This window comes from Lactuca virosa, chromosome 2 (assembly GCF_052849685.1).
Source record: "Lactuca virosa cultivar CGN04683 chromosome 2, Lactuca_virosa_CGN04683_v6, whole genome shotgun sequence".
NCBI lineage: Eukaryota > Viridiplantae > Streptophyta > Magnoliopsida > Asterales > Asteraceae > Lactuca > Lactuca virosa.
In genome coordinates this window covers 81,835,714-81,857,911 of record NC_136427.1, presented here as the reverse complement: position 1 = coordinate 81,857,911, position 22,198 = coordinate 81,835,714, and the positions used below count along the sequence as shown (strand labels likewise).

At 37.7% G+C, this 22,198-nt stretch overlaps 1 protein-coding gene across 1 annotated transcript; it reads right to left on the bottom strand.

Moving 5' to 3' along the window:
* Window positions 1-9,258: 9,258 nt before the first annotated feature.
* On the bottom strand, window positions 9,259-12,607 carry LOC145159218 (putative disease resistance protein RGA3). The gene is made up of 2 exons (XM_079078154.1): window positions 12,274-12,607; window positions 9,259-12,177 (listed from the first exon to the last, which is right to left on the bottom strand). The coding sequence occupies exons 1-2, from the start codon at window positions 12,574-12,576 to the stop codon at window positions 9,424-9,426; spliced, it is 3,057 nt and encodes a 1,018-aa protein (XP_078934280.1). The 5' UTR covers window positions 12,577-12,607; the 3' UTR covers window positions 9,259-9,423.
* Between the last annotated feature and the right edge of the window lie 9,591 nt (window positions 12,608-22,198).

Below are 22,198 nucleotides of genomic sequence, written 5' to 3'. Positions count from 1 at the left end.
AATCCACTCTTCTTGCCTGACAGTTTCCTACAGCCTACTCTAGCCCCCACTGATACTCTTCACACCATCCAACAACTTGCCCAACAATTGGGGTACCAACTGCAGCCGCTTGCAACTCAACCGACGGATCAAGCACATTTTACACAGCGATCGGGTAACAACCGGGAATGTAATTTCAGTAACAGGTCAGGACGGGGGAGAGGCAATCGACAACAAGTAGGGGAAGTAGGCAATCGAACTCAATTCAGTTGGGCATCCAACCAAAACACCGTCTATGGCACTTGTAACAGGTGCGATATCTGGCATGTCCCATCTCAATGCCCGAACCGTGATCCAGCAACCATACGCATCGACAAATCCTGTTTTTCATGCACGTACAAAACATGTTGAAGTTGATTTCACTTTGTTCGAGATAAGGTTGCCCGGTAACAACTAAAGGTTCAATTTATCTCCACAAATGATCAGATTGTAGATGTGTTTACAAAACCTCTACCCTCACAACGGTTTCTTTTCTTATGCGACAAGCTACAGGTCGTTACTCATCCTTAGCTTGAGGGGAACTATTAGAGACTTATATTTAGAGGGTGTAAAGTGTAATTTTGTTTAGTATATGTTCTGTAATCATGTGTTATCAATATACAATCACCAAGTTTGATTAGAGCCCTTGATCACTGGTATGGAAACCTTCTCTGTCAATTACAAGGTAAATATCAACACACCTTTGACATTTTCTTTCATTTAATACAAGAAATAGCAACTTACTTTCATTGATTTGTTTATTATAAATTTATAACATCTTACTATCATCTATTCCTATTACAACATTCTACTTTGAAATAAAAATCCATTTAGTTATTTATAGCAATGTCATTCAAATACAAATCATTTTCAATATTACAATGTTATAATTGGAATTAGAATAAATGGAGGGTTAATCTCATAAAAGACATTATATCTTGTGTTTTTTCTGGATTAAACCTCAACTTTATTTTTTTAATGAAAAAGACCTTGCATTTTTTCATTTTTATCGATCCGGCCCTTTTAGTCATTTTTTTCTATAAAAAGTTGTATAATGTGAGTTTTTTTTCTCCAAGAAAAACTAAAAAAATTTGAGGATTTATTTGGAAACATTTAGAAGGTTGTGGGTTTTTTTCAGAAAAATAGACAAAGCTGAGGGTTTTTCGCAAAAAATGAAAATATATATCATGAAATAAAATGAGATTCAATCCGGAAAAAACACAAAATATAAGGTCTTTTATGAGATTAACTCATAAATGAAACTACTTTACTAATTACCCAATTTTTTATTCTTCTAATTATTAAATGAGAGTATGTTGATATTTTTGTTACAGGTTCAATGGCCATTATCTCTTGTGATATCAACAAAAGCTCTAACAAAATACCAATTAATTTTTCGATTTCTGTTTCACTGCACACATGTGCATAGGCAACTTTGTGCGGCTTGGAAACTACATCAAGTATGAGACAAAATATCCCTAACATCAATAATTATTAAAGAATAAAAATATCTCCTTGCGTGGAACTGCAATCTCTACATCATCAATACTATGCAGGAATATGCTTAAGTTTGTAAATAGCCTTCTACATTATCTAACATTTGAGGTAAAAATAAAAACCATGTTCTTAAGTTTATAAATAACAATGTACTTACATTTCCTTACTAATAATAACAATATATAATTATTATCAATAAAAAGGTAAGTATGTTATGTAAAAAATGAAGTATATTGTGTAAGTTTCATGTTATGAGTATGTTGTTATTATGAGTAAAGAAATATAAATATATTGCTATTTCCTATTTATTTATTAAACCGATGTTAATGTGGTTATTTATCTCTCTTTATTTTTTTTGTTAAATAACGAAGATAGAAGTGATTTTATATTATTATTGATTAAATAACATATTCTTTTATCTTCTTTTAGGTTCTTGAACCAAATTGGCATGTTATGCATAATAAAATTGAGAATGTTGTAACACCCGATTCCTGGTATGCATTAATTCAAGTAATTCTTATATTTTTCTCTGGGACTCGACGAGTAGGGTCGTGATCCGCGGGAAGTTTAAGTGGTCTACTCGACGAGTCGGGAGACCGACTCGGCGAGTAGATGTTGTTTGAGTGAAACCCTAAATTGAGGGTTTGCACCCTATATAAACACATTATATCACCCCAACTCAGCCCTCATCGTCCAGAGCAAACCCTAACTCGAAACCCTAGCCATTTATTGTGTGTTCTTGAGCCTTGTGGTGTTATTTTGTGTGGTTGAAGCTTGGAGAGAAGAAAGAGGCATGTGAGATCAAGGGGAAACAATAAGATCCAGAGTTTTGAGCACATTTCCAGCTTATTTGAGGTATAAAGCTGAAACCTTGGCTATTCATAGCTTAGATCTTGATTTTGGACCATTTTCTACATTTTTCTAAGCCTTAGTGAGGTTGTATTCGGGATTGAGTATGAAAGTGAGTTTGTGCTTCGGATCTGGGGCTATTAGGGGTCTTTATGGCATAAAGTTGCCAACTTTGTTGCCATAAACACCCCATGCATCTTGTAGACCATATTTTATGGCTTTTTGAGCCAAAGGCCCCATGCATGTACACCAAGTTTGAAGCTTATGTGTAAAATGGACGCTAGGAGGCCAGATCTATGGTTTTGATGTGTTAAGACCCATTCAAATCGACTGTATAGTAATGGCCAAGGATGGACTCGGCGAGTCGCTCTTGGGACTCGACGAGTCATGGTGTAATGACCACCAAATCCTTTCAGTTGATGGACCAGATGCTAGGATGGAAGGTCCCTCAGCTATTTAGGCTCATTAGGGACCTGGGAAATCATGGGACTCGACAAGTGTTTGAGAAAATTCGGCAAGTCCAAGGCAATCTCCCAATCCATGAAGATGGACTCGACGAGTTGTTCATACAACTCGGCGAGTCATAGACTGGACACACTCTTATGAGGGAGATGAACTCGACGAGTTCAAGGGTGAACTCGGCTAGTCGGATGAAGATGGTCCCGATGGTATGATTGAAGGAGAACCTGTCGAGTTCTTGTTAGACTCGACGAGTTGAGTCGGGGATTGTATTGGGTTAGAAGAGTATGGACTCGACGAGTTGGTAGACCAACTCGGCGGGTCAAGTCAACTGGATGTTGACTTTGACCGGATTTGAGTTGACCCTGGTTAGGGTTACTAGTACAAGCTGATAACTTAGAGGGGTTGTCGTGTAAGGATTGAGGAGTCGAGGAGAGTCGATTTTCACACCGAGGACAGTTCGGACACTACATGACTTTGAGGTGAGTCTTCTCCTAGTAGGAGTGGGTCTACGGCCACAATGCTGGTCCACAAGTAAGAGTGTAGGTTAGATAATTGTCTTTGTGATAATTATCTGGGATTGATATGTGATATGCTTACTGTGATTGATATGATTATGCTTGATATGCTTACTGTGCTTATTATGTGTTAGCAGTAGAAGGGGGTGAAATAGTCCCCGGTTACCGGTTGAAAGATACCGAATGGGAGGTTAGTTCCCAGTTACCGGTTGAAAGATACCGAAGGGGAGGTTAGTTCCCAGTTACCGGTTGAAAGATACCGAAGGGGAGGTTAGTTCTCAGTTACCGGTTGAAAGATACTGAGGATTATGCATTATTTGGTATGGGTATGATGGGGGAACTCACTAAGCTTTGTGCTTACAGTTTCAGTTTTGGTTTCAGGTACCTCTTCGTCCAAAGGGAAGGAGTCGGCGGTGTAGCGGCGCATCACACACACACATGATTTCCGCATGGAGTTTTCTGGGATTGTACTCTGATTTTCATTACTTTGATAATATAGTTTTGAGACATGACGTTATGGTTTTATGAACTGATGTAAGATTGGAAATGTTTGGTAAACTATTTTATGAATTGCTTACTTAAAAATAAAAAATTTTGGCCTTGAAAATTGGGATGTTACAAATGCAAAAAGCATAGATGAGGTATATGTTGATATTGATCTTCTAAACTCTTGGGTTAAAATGCAAGAAATAGCAATGTACTTCTGTTGATTTGTTTATTGTAGCATCCTACTTTCATTTAACTTTTGTATTACAACACTGTACTTTGAAAAATCTACCCAGTTATAGCAATGTCATACAAATATAAATCAATTTGCACTTCTCTAGTTGGGTAGATTTTTATAAATATAATGTTCTAATAAGAAGAAAAATATGGTACAACAATGCTTGTAAAAGAAAGAAATAAAAGTACATTTCTATTTCACAAATAAATGAAAGTAAGTTAATTTTTTCTTGTGTGTGGTTCTAATCTTTGTATGAAATTAGGTGATTCAATATCATGACTTTTTCATGGAGAAGTGCCTCAAGGAATGTTCACTTCTTTCACCAATCCTCCTGAAGAATTTCATCATTCCTTATTCATAATGCTCTGAAATTGGTACATCTGAATTTCAAAATACAATATGAAAAATAGAGGAATAGAATAGTATGCAAATATAATACAATTTTCATTAAGCATTATTTCTTTTTTAAGTTGTGTCTGGATAAATGATGTTTAAAAAATATTTGAGAAAACTATACACACTTGGGAAATGGAAGGAAAAATTAAATGAGATCAAACTCGTCAAAAGTTAGGTTAAAAAGAAACATTGATGTGTAAGTTTTTTTTTGGAACCGGCAAACATTGATATGTAAGTATGTAATTTACACATTAAGGGGATGTTTCGTTTTGACTTAATGAGGTTAACTGTTAAGATTTATGGAGTCTTGAACAAATTGACAAGTTCCTAAGAGTTCAAGGGCCATAAATGTAACTTGAAAAATATTAAACAATTCAATTGTTTAATATTGAATGGAGGTACGGCAAATCAATTGTTTATTATTGGACGCATTTTTTGCATGGTCGGTAATGGACGGCCGCAATATTATATTCACAATATGTGAATTGAAGGAAAATTTTGGACGGCAATTTGTGTAAACAAAAGAAAGTACGGCTCTCTCTCCTATATATATATATATATATATATATATATATATATATATATATATATATATATATATATATATATATATATTATATATATATATATATATATATATATATATATATATATATATATATGTGTGCGATGTAACCCTTTGTATGTGTGCATCAAATATAACTTGTAGAGTTATAAATTGTAATCTTATTGAGTTAATAAGAAAATCTAGTTGCAGCCCGTGGACGTAGGATTTACACCGAATCCGAACCACGTAAAATCCTTGTGTTCCTTCTTGCTTTATTTCCTTCGTGTGTTTGTGTGTGTGATAGTGTTTCCGCTGCATGTACCCGGTCCGATTCTTAACAACTGGTATCAGAGCCTGGTTAGCGAGGTTTGGAGGGTACGATCATTTTTTTTATCACACACGAGTGTGCCTGATTTGTATCTTGTTTGTCATAATGGCTGAAGACAAGATTGTAATCGAGAAGTTCAACGGTTCTGACTTTAGCTGGTGGAAAATGCAATTAGAAGCATTGCTATGTCAGAAAGATTTGGACATGGTACTCGGAAACAAACCGGAGAAAATGGAAAAAGCTGCTGAAGATGCGTGGAACTCAAAGGACAAGAAAGCCAAGGCGGTTATTACATTGTCATTGACGAAGAGCGTTGCTTTCAACATCATGAATGAAACCACGGCACGTGGTATGATGGAGGCTCTGTCAAATATGTATGAGAAACCATCGGCGGCTAACAAGGTGTTCTTGATGAAGGAGTTGTTCACTACAAGGATGAATGAGGAATGCTCAGTTACGGTTCACATTAACAATCTAAATTCAATTCTGTCCAGATTATCATCTATGGGAATTAAATTTGATAACGAGACTCAAGCATCACTGCTACTAGCTTCTCTACCTGATAGCTGGTTCGGAACAGTTACTGCTGTTACGAGTTCCGTGGGGACCAGTGGTATGACTTTTGAAGGGGTTTGAGATTTGGTTCTAGGCTAGGATATCAGACGCAAGAATCAAGGTGGATCTTCCTCTTCTGATTTATTAAATGTCGGAAGAGGTAGAGGGAATAGCAGGAATAGTGGGAGCAGTGGGAGTCGGGGAAGAAGTTCATCTAGAACTAGGAAGAATGTGAAGTGCTGGAACTGCCAGGAGGTGGGACATGTTAAGAGTCAATGTCCAAAGAAAGAATTGAACATTGCTGGTGCTGAGAGTGTGTCTGAGGATGATGCATTGATACTCAGTATGGAAAGTTCTGTAGACTCTTGGGTCATGAATTCAGGGGCTTCGTTTCACGCCATGGACAACGGGGAAACGATGGTGAATTTGAAAGAAGGAGATTTTGGAAAGGTACGTTTGGCAAATGACGAGATGCTTCAGGTAACGGGCATGGGAGATATTGATTTGGTTACTTCATTGGGAACTACATGGAACCTGAAAAATGTCAGGGTGATTCCGGAGCTGAAGAAGAAATTGATTTCTGTTGGTCAGCTGGATAAACAAGGACTGGAAGTAAGGTTTGGTGGTGGTAAATGGATGGTGGTCAATGGTAATTCGGTGATTGCTCAAGGTTTGAAGCGTGGGTCATTGTATATGGTTGAGGTACCTGCTGAGGGAAGTATGACCATCCCGATTAAGCAAAACAAAATCTGGTTCGCTAAATCTACGGCTAAGAGAGTTCATTTTGCAAACATGAATTCTGGAGCCAAGGGGATGTTAGCTGAACGAGTCGGAAAGTCTAAACCAGTCAGGAGATTCTATGACAGTGGGAGCACGGGACGTGTTCCGGGTACAGTTACAAAGAGTCGTTGGGTTTTGAAGACTAACACTGAAAATTTCTCTCCTGTTGGATGTTTGCTATGTTTGGAGAGTGTTAGTGGTCCTCGGTGTATCTCTGGATCCGGTGGAGTGTCCAAACCGGTTGAGACAGAGGATGAGTCGGTGGCGGGATTAGCCATGGCTGAGTTGGAGCTAGTGGGAGCTTCAACTGGCCCTTTCTAGTAATTGATGATGAGGGGCGGCTGCAACTAGAGAAATCAGACTAAGTTTTAGCTTGTTCATTGGAACTGGAAGCCTAAAAGGACTTGGTTGTTTTTTAAGATTACTGGAGTAATTGAGAGTTGAATGGCGGAGAAAAGCTAAAGTTGTTCAAGCCTCCAAGTGGGAGATTGTTAAGATTTATGGAGTCTTGAACAAATTGACAAGTTCCTAAGAGTTTAAGGGCCATAAATGTAACTTGAAAAATATTAAACAATTCAATTGTTTAATATTGAATGGAGGTACGGCAAATCAATTGTTTATTATTGGACGCATTTTTTGCATGGTCGGTAATGAACGGCCGCAATATTATATTCACAATATGTGAATTGAAGGAAAATTTTGGACGGCAATTTGTGTAAACAAAAGAAAGTACGGCTCTCTCTCCTATATATATATATATATATATATATATATATATATATATATATATATATATATATATATATATATATATATATATATATATATATATATATATATATATATATATATATATATGTGTGTGTGTGTGTGTGTGCGATGTAACCCTTTGTATGTGTGCATCAAATATAACTTGTAGAGTTATAAATTGTAATCTTATTGAGTTAATAAGAAAATCTAGTTGCAGCCCGTGGACGTAGGATTTACACCGAATCCGAACCACGTAAAATCCTTGTGTTCCTTCTTGCTTTATTTCCTTCGTGTGTTTGTGTGTGTGATAGTGTTTCCGCTGCATGTACCCGGTCCGATTCCTAACATTAACGAGGTAAGTACTCTTTCATTTTAAAAACTGGCGAATATTCTGAATTTTTTCGGAATGTAAGGGTAAAATGGTAATTTAGTCAGACAGACATCATTATCTATTTAGACACTTTACCAATACATGACTTAATGGTGCCCGAAGTCATGTCTCCATTAAGTAAAAAAGAAATAGTCATAATTTATATACAAGGTTTGTGTTTGTGAATTTGTTCTAATAATAAGTTTTTGGGTGGAATGCAGAAATTTGAGAAACTAAAACTTGTATGCCTTCAGTATGCTTCTGCAACTCAGTGGCTAATGAGCTCCATTGAAGCTCCCGATTCAAACAGTTCCATTGATGATTTGCATTCATCTTCCTTGGAAAATCTAAAGGTTTTAAAGCCAAGAAAGTCTTCCAAAAAACCAAATTCACCCACAGACGAGTCTACAGTCATCAAATGTGTCCTGTAAGATCTTAAAACTATACCCCCATATTTCTCTTTTTCTTTCTATGTATGTATGTATGTGTATGTATGTATGTATGTGTGATGGAGTGGAGTGATTTTTGGCAGGAAATTTGAGAGGGAGTTTAGTAGTGAGTTGGAGAGTTTAAGGCCAATATTGAGCAGAACCATATTTGACTCATCTTGCACAGTTGATTCTTGGTGTTGGTATGGATCACCACATGTAGATTTTTGTATTTTTTTTTCAAGTTTACAATTTATTTGTTGATTGTATTAGTTTTTTTTTTGTATATATCTGTTTTGTAATGAGAGTGTGTTTTTGGGAAATTTTATTGAATGAATGATTAACGACTTGTGTAGATTTTATCGTAGTAAAACATGGATCATCCGGATTTGATTTAGCCAAACACAATTTGTTTCTTGTTATTAAAATGATATGGAGATTTATGTGATGCTCTTTTAAATGTCATGCCTTTTGAAAACTGAATTGTAAAAACCGATCTAATCGATTAGTTGGTTCAAACTGGATTTGAATTTAATTTGTATTATTCGAACTATTAATAACTTATGTTATCCTCAGCCACCTCCAACTTTTAGCACATGATAGGATCAGCCCCTGCACTTTATTCTGTAGCCCTCAAGTTCTTTAGATTAACTGCCAGTCCTTGAACTTTAGCTTTATGACCAATACAACTACTAAAAGTAAAAGCTGCATTAATTAACTTGCAGAAACCTTTCCAAGTTAATAACACAAATAAAATGGACATTTAATCATTGTTAAGATTGCATGACAGGGTAACAGCAAATTATATAGTACAAATCAGTTGCAATGGACGAGAGCCATCTTGCAATGAATTAGATAAATGATGAATTATGACAGAATATTAAGCACAGCTAAAATTTGCAAAATTTGTTGATCAATTGCGATTCAAAGTCAATGGTAGCTGTAAGTTATAAGTGAGAAGAATTTTGGGATATTAAGTATCAAATTATAAAATGTTTGGATTTCAGTTCTAGACATCTTTTGTACTTGTGGCTTATACTTAAACAAGAAAGTGAGAAGAGAGTATATTATTGAGCAAGCGGAGGAATGAGCGATCCAAAATATATGTATGCACCAACACATCAAATAACTAATTAATTAACATTCTCCATAATTTAGTGTGACATGAGTTGCTTCCCGCGATCCTCCCCGTCTAATTGTTTCTTTATTTAGCCCTTTGCAACCTCAAATGTCGGATAGATGACCACATGGGCAGTTCTCGCATTCCAAATCCACTTATGGTCAACACAGTCAGTGAAGTGAGTGAAGTGAGGTGTTGTATTTCTTTTGGCATTGAGTCCCAATGATCCCAGCCTATTAATCGTATAGAGTGAAGGTGGTTCCTTAACTTCTGGATGCCTTGGAGACTCGGGAAAGAATCGACCTCCTTCGAGAACGGACCAAGTGTCAAATCATTTAAGAAGGCAAAACAGTCAAACATTTCATGAGGTAGGGAAGTCAGTTTGTAGCAATCGGTAATTTGCAAAGTCTTCAAAGAATGACACTGTTTGGGCAAATTGGATATTTCTAAAAGACTCTGGCAATAGGAAATTTCTAAAGATTCAAGAGATGTGAGGCCTTGTATGCTCTTAATGGACACCAGACCATTGCAGCCCAATATCTCTAAGGAAACAAGAGGATGGGGATGACATTCATCTAAGAGAATAATCTTTGGGCAATGACGAATGACCAAGCCCCGGAGGACAGGCGATATCATTTTTGAGCTGTTGGGTGCTCCATCTATCCACTTTTCCAATCTTTTCATATTATATAGTCGGAGCGATCGCAAAGATGGAGACAAAGGCTTCGTTGATCCAGTAACATTGGAACTCCTTAAACATGTCAAGCTGTCCATTTTCTCCAACTTAAGATCCCGAAGATGTGGTAGGTGCTCAAACGTTGGAAGAGAGAGGCAGCTCCAACATCCAGATAATGTGATCTCCACCAGCTTGTCAAGGGGAGTCTCTTTCCCATGGATATTGATTGCCATCTTCATTACCCATTCCGGAAAATTATCACCAGAAAATCTTCTAATTCTCAATATTTTCACACCTCCAGGGGGTTGCAAGCCTCCCAATACTTCCTTGTCGTTTCTGTGGTCAACTCCAAAATTTGTACTCCAATTAAATTCAATCTCGTTCAAATTTTTTTTTCCAGATAAATCTGCCATGACTGCATCCTGTTTGCTACTAATATTTTCTAGATTGGAAATACAGAGCTTTCCACTGAGGTGTTTTAAACGGCTTAGCTCTTTAATACCGTGTCCATCATTTCTAAGCATGCCCAAGAAATTAGGCATTAATGTTCGAAGAGAAGTCAATTGTCCCACGATATTGTTGGGAATGCTTTGTTCAGATTTACAAAATCTTAGGCTTATCAAATTTCTCATGGATTCTGGAAACTTGTTAAGATGATAGCAATTTTGCAACTTCAGAGTTTGCAAGTGGTATAATTTACCAATCGATTCAGGAAGAACACGGATAGGCGTAGATGACAATTTAAGATACCTGAGATGCACCAACCCTCCAATTGAATCGTCTAACTTCTTAATACCATATCCGTTGAGTTTTAGGATGCGTATGCACTTTAATCGTTGAAATGAAAACTTCTTCTCAACTTCACCGTTGACGAACAATGTATGCAAACTTCTAGCCATTGTATTCCTTTCAATGAACATAGAAACCTTGGCATTGAATTCATCATCCTCGTTCTCTTCTTCGTAAAAAGCAAGATGTTTAACCTGAGGGATACATGCAATGTCATCATTTGTCGCATCCACCACAAATAAGCTTTCATGTTTCGAAAGTGATAATGAAAGATCATGCACCAGATCATGCATGCTACAATAATTGATGATGTGACCATACTCATCCTTTTTAACATCTTGGAACAACGAATTGCTGACCAAAATTTGAATAATATCATTCCCCACATCCTCCATCTCCTTGTTTCTTTCTTCATCCGCTTGAACCAATCCTAAAGCCATCCAAAGTTGAACCAGTTCTTCCCTTTCCACGAGTGTGTCTTTCTCAAAGATGGAACAATATGTGAAGCATTGCTTGGCCATAGAATTGGGAAGATTATCAAAGCTCAGTTCCAAACTTTTTTGAACTCTCTCCCTTTCATCTTCTAGATCCCAAACTTTGCTATTTTTGATGGCCAACCATTTCTCAGGGTCACTGTAATTTTGCAACATTCCTCCTATTACATTTAATAGCAAAGGCAAACCACCACACTTTTTGACAATATCACGCCCTATCTCCTCCAATTCAGATTGTGGTGATTGTCCTTCTAGAAAGGCTCTCTCTTTAAAGATGTACCAACAATGATTATTAGAAAGACCTTTTAAAGGACATGAATCCATCGCCATAGCCTTTGTTCCGATGTCAAGTTTCCTGGTAGTGACAAGAATGCTACTTCCAATTTGGGACTTCACATTTATCATAACACTCCTAAAATCTTCCCAATATAATCTCTCTTCATCCCAAACGTCATCAAGGACTAGTAAATATCTTTTTGCTTCCAACAACTTTTCAAGATCTCGAACTAAATTGGCCATTGTTTCCGACTTAGGTTTCTCTCCTACAACAGATTCATAGATCTTTGCCAGAAGTGTGTTGATGTCAACCTTAACAGACACACACAACCAAGCTTTCACATCAAAATGTTGCTGGATTTTTGGATTATTGAAGACGGACTTAGCCAAAGTGGTCTTCCCTATCCCGCCCATTCCCACAATAGGAACAATCGTAAGTTTTTCTTCTTTTCTTGACTCGGTTAAAAGGTGTATGATGCGCTTTTCATCCTCCTCCCTCCCAAAAATTTTGATTTCGCCTAAATTTGGAATTGTCTCCGGGTATGGACGATAATGAACAACAGGGCCAGGCTGTTCATTTTGTAGTCCCAACTCATTAGCATCCTTATTGATTTGAGACAAATTTTCATTAATGTTTTTGATTTTATGACCCATTTCGCTACGAAATAAAAGATTTTTCAAGCTTGGGAGAGAGGGTACCTTTGTTCCCACCCGATCTCGCTTCTTTACCTCACGCCTAAGCATTTCGTAGTGAAACTCATCCAACACATCATCAGCTTCACCAACCACATCTTTTAGCTGTTTCAGCCACTCCATCACACTATGTTTTTGACCTTTCTGATTCTCGGCATCCTGTAACTTGGCACGTATCATCTTCAAGGTCCCTTCAAGTGTGTACAATTTCTCTTTGTAACCCCAAGCAAGGGCGATTTCGTTGGCAGCTATGGATGCTACCTTTTTCAGGATCGCCTCGGCAGCAACAGAAACTAAAGCGTCGGCCATTTTCAACGGTGTGTGTGAGAGAGAGAGAGAGAGAGAGAGAGAGAGAGAGAGAGTCAACGAGAGAGGGTGAATATAAGGTCATAGAATTCACAACTCACAGCCCACTAACTAAAACGACGTGGACGTCCCGTTGTTTAAAATAATTCTAGGACAAAATTGCAAAAATGGTCCCTATGGTTGGAAAATTTATGTGTTTTTTGTCCAAAACGAAATATTGGTGCACCACTAGTCCAATTTTAGATACCTTGTGTGGTTTTGGTCCTTATGGTTATCATTTTCTCGTAGTTTTGGTCCATACCCTACTTAAAATGACAATTCTACCCTTAACTGATTCTTTTTTAATTTCTTTTAATTAATTTCTTATTATTTTAATTAAAAAAACCCACCCCACTCTTAAGCCAACAGCCCACCACCTCTCTCTCTCTCTCTCTCTCTCTCTCTCTCTCTCTCTCTCTCTCTCTCTCTCTCTCTCTCTCTCTCTCTCTCTCGTAAAGACCCACCACCGGACTTCAATCCACCATCGTCAACCATTACCACCTCAAAATCTTCAATCAATTGTCGTCACCATATCTTCCTCCATCTCCACCACAGAAGCTATCGGTGACTCCTCGCCAAAGCCAGCTTTCACATTCCGATCACCACCACCACCACCACTGATCAACACAACTACCACCCGTCAACACCACCAATATCTGTTTAATTTCGTCTCCTCGATGTGAACATCAAAGCACAATAACTAGAAAACTGCAGATCGGAAAAGTGAAAAAAAATAGATTGAATATGGAATACATCGAAGCACTTCAAGAACTTATAGGATTTCAGCAATTTAAGAACGTTCTCTATTGATGCTCGATTTCTTCATTGTTGTTTAAGAACGGGAGGACGTAGTAGGGATAATGTGTGTATGTGTGTGTTTCAACCTCTTCTCATCAGCAACCATCTTCGATCAACCTCTACCCACAAACACCATCTTATACCACTTTTCACGTTTCATCTCCAAAAACCACAAAATTTTATCCTCAAATCAAACTGAAATTCAACACCAAACCATACCAAATCAAAATCAAGAACAAACCTGCAACCTGCAACCAATATCAAAGCCTGCAAATCTTTTAAAATGTTTTAAGTTCCAAAAATTGCCCCCCTCAAATCCAAAAATTGAAAATTGTTCTAGAAATCAATTCCCCCATCAAGAAGGCGCCGACATGTTAAAGGAGGGAGGGGGAGGCGGTGGGGGAGATTGTCGATGGTGGAAGATGAGTGTAGATGCACCGTTGACTGTGGAGGTTCTTCGATCAAGGTTGTAGACGACAACCAATTTTTTGTAATTTGGGAATGGGCTAGGGTTTGAACGGGAAGGGAAAATGAGTATGGTGGGGAGGGGGTTAATAAAAACTGATAATAAAAAATGGAAAAGACAAATTATAAGGGCATAATGGTCTTTTTAAGTAGATAGGGACCAAAAACAATAGAAAGATCCAATTTTGGACCGTGGTGCACCAACATTTCGTTTTGGACCAAAAGCACATAAATTTGCCAACCACAGTGACCATTTTTGCAATTTTGTCATAATTCTAGCAAAGTGATGCTGTTACATATTCAATATTATTAATTATTAATTTTAGACAAATCCGTAAATTAGTCATTTTTGTTTGGTAAAAAGTGTTGTAGTATCCAAATTGAAGGTCTAAAATCATGAATTTTCTGTTAATTTGGTCCAAAAAAGTTGAAATGTCTATTTTGCCCCTTTATTTTCTTTTTTACATATTTTCTTATTATTCAAATAATTAAAAATAAATAATGGGTACTAAAGAAATATAACACAATCTTCATCTTCATCGGATTCTTAATCATAAATTACAGAATCAAATACATCAACACTCATTTCATAACCATAAATAGTAACACTAAATCCTAAAACAAATGCAAAACCTAAACCTAAATAAACGGTATTAAGATTGAAACCATGTGACTAAAGATGGATGACGATGAGATTATCTGTGATGAAGAATGCTCATCTACAAGACTTTAATGAAGAATGATCATCTGCAAGCCCGTATATCCAAAACAATACTTAACGCAGTACCAAAACACTAAAATTTAAAACCACTCTAAACCATTGCCATTGAAAAACTTGTTGAAATCAAAACCAAATTATGAAATCAAATACCTAACGCATAAAACCTTGATGAAATAAAACTTGATGAATGAAGCTTAAAATCCCAAATCTCAATTTACCACAAAACCCCTAGAAAACCTTGATGATTTCGATGGGATGGAGATGAACCGGTGATGAGCTGATAAACCGATGATGGTTGAATTACAACTGAGAGGTTAGAATAGAAGGGTTGGAGGAGATGTTACAAATCTCGATTTATCGAAAATCCCCACCTTTAAGAACCAAACTCATGTTCTTCTTAGAGATCAAACACAAACACCCCACCTTTGAATCTAAGGCTTCACTGAAAAATTCAGAGAGAACAGATAGAGGAGATGTTTAGAATGAGAGGGGTCTAAGAGATTGTCACACCCCCAAACCAAGGATGGCGGAAACGTCCGGGGGTGGAGGACTTCATGTAAAGTATCACAACAACGAGTATAATAGTGCTCAAAGTAAATACAACCATCATAAATATAATTGAAAATGTTACACCATAGTATATGATTACATGTTTCAAAATCAATTACATTATGATGATAAAATAAACTGTTTGACGCTTTAACGTCCCATCCTCAAAGTGCTGATGTTTTCCTGTTTCACTGATTTCCTGAGAATACAAGTAGTTTTGAAAAGTGTCAACAATTAAGTTGGTGAGTTCATAAGAGTTTTGTTGGAGAAAGAAACCGTTTTCCTTGTAAAAGCGACAAAGTATGTTTCCAGAAAATCCAATATTTTCTTTATAAAAGTTATGTAGTCCTAAATCCCAGGACCGAAAATGTGTGTGTGTGTGTTTTGTACTTAATATGTTCATACTAGTAAGGTGTTTCCAAAGAAAATCCGATATTTTCCTTAAAGAGTGAATCGTAAGTTTCTATATTAATAAATAGTGCATGCTAGAATTTCCTATAGTTTCCTTCTATAATCTCTAAGTGTATATAAGTTGTATAAAATTTAAGTTAAATAAACCGTTGAATATAATGGGTCTGCCCTAGGTCCACAACCAAACAAGGAACAGGAGATGAGGTGGGCCCACCAATTCTAAGTCGATCATGACTAAATTCTATATAACTCTAGCATATACACTTAATAATTATGGCTGAAAACTAACAATGCTAGATAGAATGTAGTCTTAAAACCAAAGACCGAGACTATGCTTATCATAATTCATCAAGTAGTGGTAGTGGACATAAACTATACATATCATAATTCACCAAATAGTGGTAGTGATAGTGCTCATGAATTATGCATATTATAGTTTATCAAATAGTGGTAGTGGGAGTGAACATAAACTATACATATCATAATTCACCGAATAGTGGTAGCGATAGTGAACATGAATTATGCATAGTATAGTTTATCAAATAGTGGTAGTGATAGTGAACATAAACTATACCCATTATAGTTTATCATATTGTTTGTAATGTAATGCAACCTAACTATACCTACTATAGTTAGCGTATTTGTTGGTAGTGTACACCTATTATAGTTTATTATAATTACTTGTAGTAGTGGCAACCTTGGTATACGATTCATACCTTCAAGATAAGGTAAATAATATGTATTATCATTCACATGTATTCAATTAGTACTATTCTTGTCATGGCTTACTAAACGTTTGTATGTAACGGATGTAAACTTTGTTTATGACAATTTATCATTTCACCATACTTAATATAGTAAAAACCTATTTGTTTTCTGATGTATGTCTACATACCAAGGCAAAATGACATATAATGTAATAATATATAATCACATAATGATACACACCTTGCTCAACAAATTACAAGGTGTGAATGAAATTGATGGCATTTTTCTAGTGATAATATTTCTATTCATGTGCTTAGAAAATTTATAGAAAAATCATCAAAGGTCGAAATCAAAATCCGTAAATTCTGAGAGTTTAGAAAATTTGTCTAGTTTGTTCATAAATTTTCTCATGATTTTTAGTGACTTCCAACTTGTGTGAAAAAGTCCATAATCACAGACTGGTCCGGATTTGTTCTTGAAATGATAGGCAGTTTTGTAAAAATCACCATAAACCGTAGAAAAATCGTATGGAGATGTGCAAATAGTCATTGTAAAGGTATGAACCTGAACTGTTTGCACCTAATACAGTGTTGAAAACTAAAATGTTTAAGTTGACCAAAACAGTCTGTGAATGGAGTTAAACTTTTCTGATGAAGGCTGTTAAGTGAGTTTAGTTGTATTCTTAGTGTTTTAACTTGTATTCCCCCCCTTAAAACTTAAGAAAACATGAAAAGATAGGGGTATGAACTCACCTTGAGTGTTTTCAGTAGATGGATGATGGGGAAAAGAAGTGTTCAACTCAAGAACACTTGGGAGATGCTTTGAAGATTTGAAGATCTAACACAAATGTGATGGAATTTGTGTAAGCAATCTATGATTTGGGAAAAAGAAAGTGAAATAATCATAAGAAGAATGAATTATACTTACCAAGAGTGGAAGAGAGCTTGAAAAATGCCTTGGAAATCTCGAAATTGAGAGAGAGAGAGAGTTTGAGAGAAAAGATGTGTTTGATCTTTGGTGGAAGGTGTGAAAAGGAGAGAAGTGTGAGGAGAGAGGGGTTTTCCAACCCTTAGAACGTGGGAATGGCTGGGAAATAAGTGGGAAAGTACATTGAAGTGACTAGGGATGGTGGGGAGGAGTGGCTGGTCATAGAGTGGGTGTGGGGGTGGTTGCTTGAGTCATAAACTAAAGTAAAGTCAACACTCCACCTCAATTATTCACCCACTAGATTTTACTCTTAAATAAAGATTTCCATAAAAATATGTTTAAATTATAAATATTTAGGGTCTTATATATTAAAATATGATTTCTGGAGAAAATCCCGCGTTAAAATAATTAAAAACGGGCTTAAAACGGAGTCGGGGTCGAAAACCGGGTGAAAATCGCAAAATCCGAAGTCAGGAGGGTGACTCCGGCCTTAACTGCCTTGGATCCGAAGTGAAGGCCTGGTCGTGGGTGCGGATTCGAAGAGGAAAGGGGGTTGCGGTCCGAGCAGGAGGGCTGCGGTCCGAAGTCAGGAGGGCTGCGGTCCGAAGTCAGGAGGGGCTGCGGTCGCTGGCTGCGGCTTGCTGGTTGCGGCTCGCCGGCTGCGGCTTGCTAGCTGCGGCTAGGTGGTTGTGGCTCCTCCAGGAGACTCCGGTTCAAGGAGGGTTTGATCCCTATAGAGGGACTCCGGCCCTAAGAGGCTATTTTCCAAGGTATCTTCCCGTTTCGCATGGTTTTTCACCAAGTCAAGTGTCGGGATGCCCCAAATGATTACAAAAAGATCAAAAGAGGTTTTGAGAGAGATTTGGGAGAGATTTGTCATACTTGGAGAGATTTGGCATACTTAGAGAGATTTGGGAGAGATTTCACATACTTGGAGATATTTCTCATTCAGAGAGATATTTGGGAGAGATCTCACATACTTGGAGAGATTTGGGAGAGATTTGACATTCTTGGAGAGATTTCTCATACAGAGAGAGATTTGGGAGAGATTCCACATTCTTGGAGAGATTTGGGAGAGATTTGACATTCTTGGAGAGATTTCTCATACAGAGAGAGATTTGGGAGAGATTTCACATTCTTGGAGAGATTTGGGAGAGATTTGACATTCTTGGAGAGATTTCTCATACAGAGAGAGATTTGGGAGAGATTTCACCTTCTTGGAGAGATTTCTCTTACTTAGAGAGTTTTGGGAGAGTTAGAGTGAAAGAGATTTGGAGAGACTTCTTTTGTGACCTTTTTGAGTGTTTGGATTTGTAACGCAAGGTTTGTAAACCTCGTTAAGCCATGTTTTAGTGACCAACACACTCCCGATGAGTGTGCAATAGTGTTTTATCGCTTTGGTTCATCGTTTACCGCATTTAAGGCTTAGGAACTTTAAACATACGAACTTTCCAAATGATGTTTTCTTATTAACATAGCGAGTTGTACAGTAATTACATAATGTAAACCCTAATACGCAAGGGCTAATTGAGTCGACCGGTTTGACTTGTTGACTTTAGTTGACTTTGACTTGGCTAAAAATTGACGGTTGTCACCTCATCCCCCCGTTAGAAAGAATTTCGTCCCGAAATTAGTGTTTCGACTGGGACTTCAAGAATTCGGAGGAAATATGGGGGAAACTTTTCGTAGTACAAGAAATTGACTATGGTGAGGAACAACCCGCCTGATGTCACATGACGACCTTGGAATTTCTTATTGTAACTTGAGGTGAGTCGATTTAAAAGGAGTTATTGTTTTGGAATGATAGTGTATTCAATGTGTGCCTTTATGCTCTCCGCTCTATACTTGGTATTACTACTTCGAATATTTTATAATGTAGTTAGCGAGTTCCAGCATTACGAATGTTTCAACAATTTGTGATGAAATTTGTATTACAAGCCCTACCAGTTCTTTTATAATCGCTTGGTGTAAACTAGTCGTATATCATTAAGATTGCAAAGGCATTCGAATGGGTGACCCCGCCTTAAGCCCACAACCAAACAAGGAACAGGGAATGAGGCGGAATCAGACATTCTAAGTCCATAGAATCTTAATGATATATGACCATAATGTTTACACTAGCCATCATAGATTCACTAGTTAAAAACCCTGCGTTTTTATATAGATGATAAGACTTATTTGGGTTTTGTCGTGTTCTCGATATTCATGGTTGATATACTTGAATCGATGCTAGTTTTAGTAATAAAAAGGAATTTAGAATTTAAATGTCGATGTTAGAAGCACGTACTGATATTTACGGGAGGTTCTGGGGTGGTCTCTCCTGCGGTGATCGCAAGCACCCTTCCACCATCACCGGCATTCCTTGTCCTTGGACAATCTCTCTTGAAGTGTCCCGTTTCACCGCATTCGTAACAAGTTGGGCTTGCTCCAATGCCGGGGACCTGGTTGATGGGTCATGCTGGTGCCTTACAGAAACGGGAAGTATGTCCCTTCCTGTTGCAATTTATGCAATGCAACTCCCGGCAAGCCCCAGTGTGATGGAAGCTACACTTGTTGCATTTCGGAAGAGTTCCAGCATAACGATTTATGGGTGCTGGCGTGGCGTGGGTTGTGGCAGCATGAACAGCAACGATCTGTTGCTTCTTAGTGAAGTCCTGGGCTGGTTGGTCCTTCTTGTTGTCGCAGAACTTCCTTTTGTTGTTTCCTCCTCTTGCTTGATCAGGGGTGGTTGTCGCAGTGTCATGGCTGGCACGATAGTCGATGAGTTGTGCCAATTCCTTGGCACTCTCAAAGGTAGTTGGTCTTGAGGCCAACACGTTATCTTGAATTTGGGAGGACAATCCCCAGAGGTATCGCTCCAACTTTTTGTCTTCCGGGGTGACCATAGCGGGACAAAGGAGTGCTAGATCACAGAATCGAGCGGTATAAGTTGCAAGGTCAGAGCCTGTCATCTTAAGATCCCACAGTTCTTGCTCCAGCTTTTGCACTTCGCCTCTTGGGCAATATTCCTTCAGCATCATTGTCTTTAAGTCCTCCCAGCTTAACGAGTTAGCCACTGCAAGCGTTAATGTCTTAACGTGGTTTTTCCACCAAGTGAGGGCCCGGCCAGAGAAAGTGTAAGTTGCAAATTTGACCTTGTTTGCTTCGGGGCATGCACAAATTTCGAAGACCGTTTCGATCTTTTCGAACCATTGCATCAAGGTGATGACGCCCCCGCTTCCATCGAAAGAATCGGGTTTGGCACTAGTGAAGTCTTTGTACGAACATTCCCTCGTACGTACCGTACTGTCCCCGTGGTTAGAGTTTGTGGCTCTAGATCCAGCACCACCGGTACCATTCGTACCAATTTGCGATATTGCGGCAGTTACGGCTGCGGTTACGGCAGCTTGGAACATAACAGGATCATACTGGAGAGGCGGCGGTGGTGGATTTGTTTGGGTTCCGCTAGTGCGTCTAACAGACCTTCAAGGCGGCATCTTTCTGTTATAGAATTTCAAAGACGTATTTAGTAATGGTTATTAGTTTTTAAGTATAGTATTTCCCGATTCTTCGAATTTGGAAAACAATTCATACCAGAGGTCTATATAAATAAACTTATGAATTTAGTAGAAATGACTCGATTATAATCTTGTGATTTGTTCCATGCCCGATCCACCCCTAAAACACCCAATGTATACCAGTTGTGTGTCATTAAGGTCCGATAGGCCGTTGAACTAAATGAGTCTGCCCTAAGCCCACAACCAAACAAGGAACAGGACCTAAGGCGGACTTACCATTTCTAAGCCGATCGTCTCTTAATTACACATAACTTTGAGGTATACATTGAGTAATCTTAGAGTTACCATAAGCAAATCGTTTGTAATAACAGGTTATGATATATGTGGTAAACTCCCAATGAAATAAAATGCTTGCCAATTTTTATTGATATCTTCCAGTTATACTCTTACCATTTGTATACACACGTATAAATTTCGTACTTTACAGAACTATTCTCGGTGTTTCTGCTAACGTCCCGAAGACGGAGTTATGGCGGTGGGTAGAAGTAGGTTTTGTACGGGCGTTAAGATTTACCCATCACGTTGCTCGTGCGAGAATAGGGGTAGAAGAGATAATTAATAGGCCCCTAATCCTATAATTACTTATAGGGGTGATCCTTATTAGTCACGTCTATAATCACGTAGTGCATACCAGTTATACATAATCTGAGATAGAATAGACCTTCGAATAAATGACTCTACTCTAAGTCCACAACCAAACAAGGAACAGGAAGTAGAGCAATAGTCATAGATTCTGAGTCTATAATATCTTTAATTATGTATAACCTTGGCGTATGCACTCAGTCATTATAGACCTACTAATAGGGGTCTTTAGTTTTCACGTAAGTTGGTTATAGTATCTCAAAATACTCCTATAGTATTTTAATGTTTGATCTATGTTTTTCAACGTTCGTTTGTAGATGGAATTGGTAGGTTTTTAGACTTGTTGCAACGCCACAACCATTCTCGGGCATATGCTAATCACTTCTGGGTTAAATATAGTTTATCAGGCTATGTCATCCCCAGACCTGACCATACATCCCCAAGCCTACTTGTGCCATTCAACAATCACAACTTTTGTTTTGTTCTAGAATGATGTTGACCTTAATATGTATGCATGCATGTATACTTTTAACAAGAAACTATTTATTTCTAAAAGTATAGTCATTTGAAAATGTTACATCAGAGACCTTAGTCCCAATGCATTTATAGTTTGTATATCTTATGTGGTTCGATATACTTAGTTCACTATAAACAATGCTCTGATACCAATCTGTCACACCCCCAAACCAAGGATGGCGGAAACGTCCGGGGGTGGAGGACTTCATGTAAAGTATCACAACAACGAGTATAATAGTGCTCAAAGTAAATACAACCATCATAAATATAATTGAAAAGGTTACACCATAGTATATGATTACATGTTTCAAAATCAATTACATTATGATGACAAAATAAACTGTTTGACGCT

What these genes read in the sequence shown, in the direction of transcription:
- LOC145159218 (XM_079078154.1), bottom strand. Translation starts at nt 12,576, where the DNA reads ATGGCCGACGCTTTAGTTTCTGTTGCTGCCGAGGCGATCCTGAAAAAG. An exon ending in GAGATCGGGTGGGAACAAAG is followed by an intron (nt 12,178 to 12,273) that starts GTACCCTCTCTC and finishes CAAATCAATAAG; the next exon opens with GATGCTAATGAGTTGGGACT.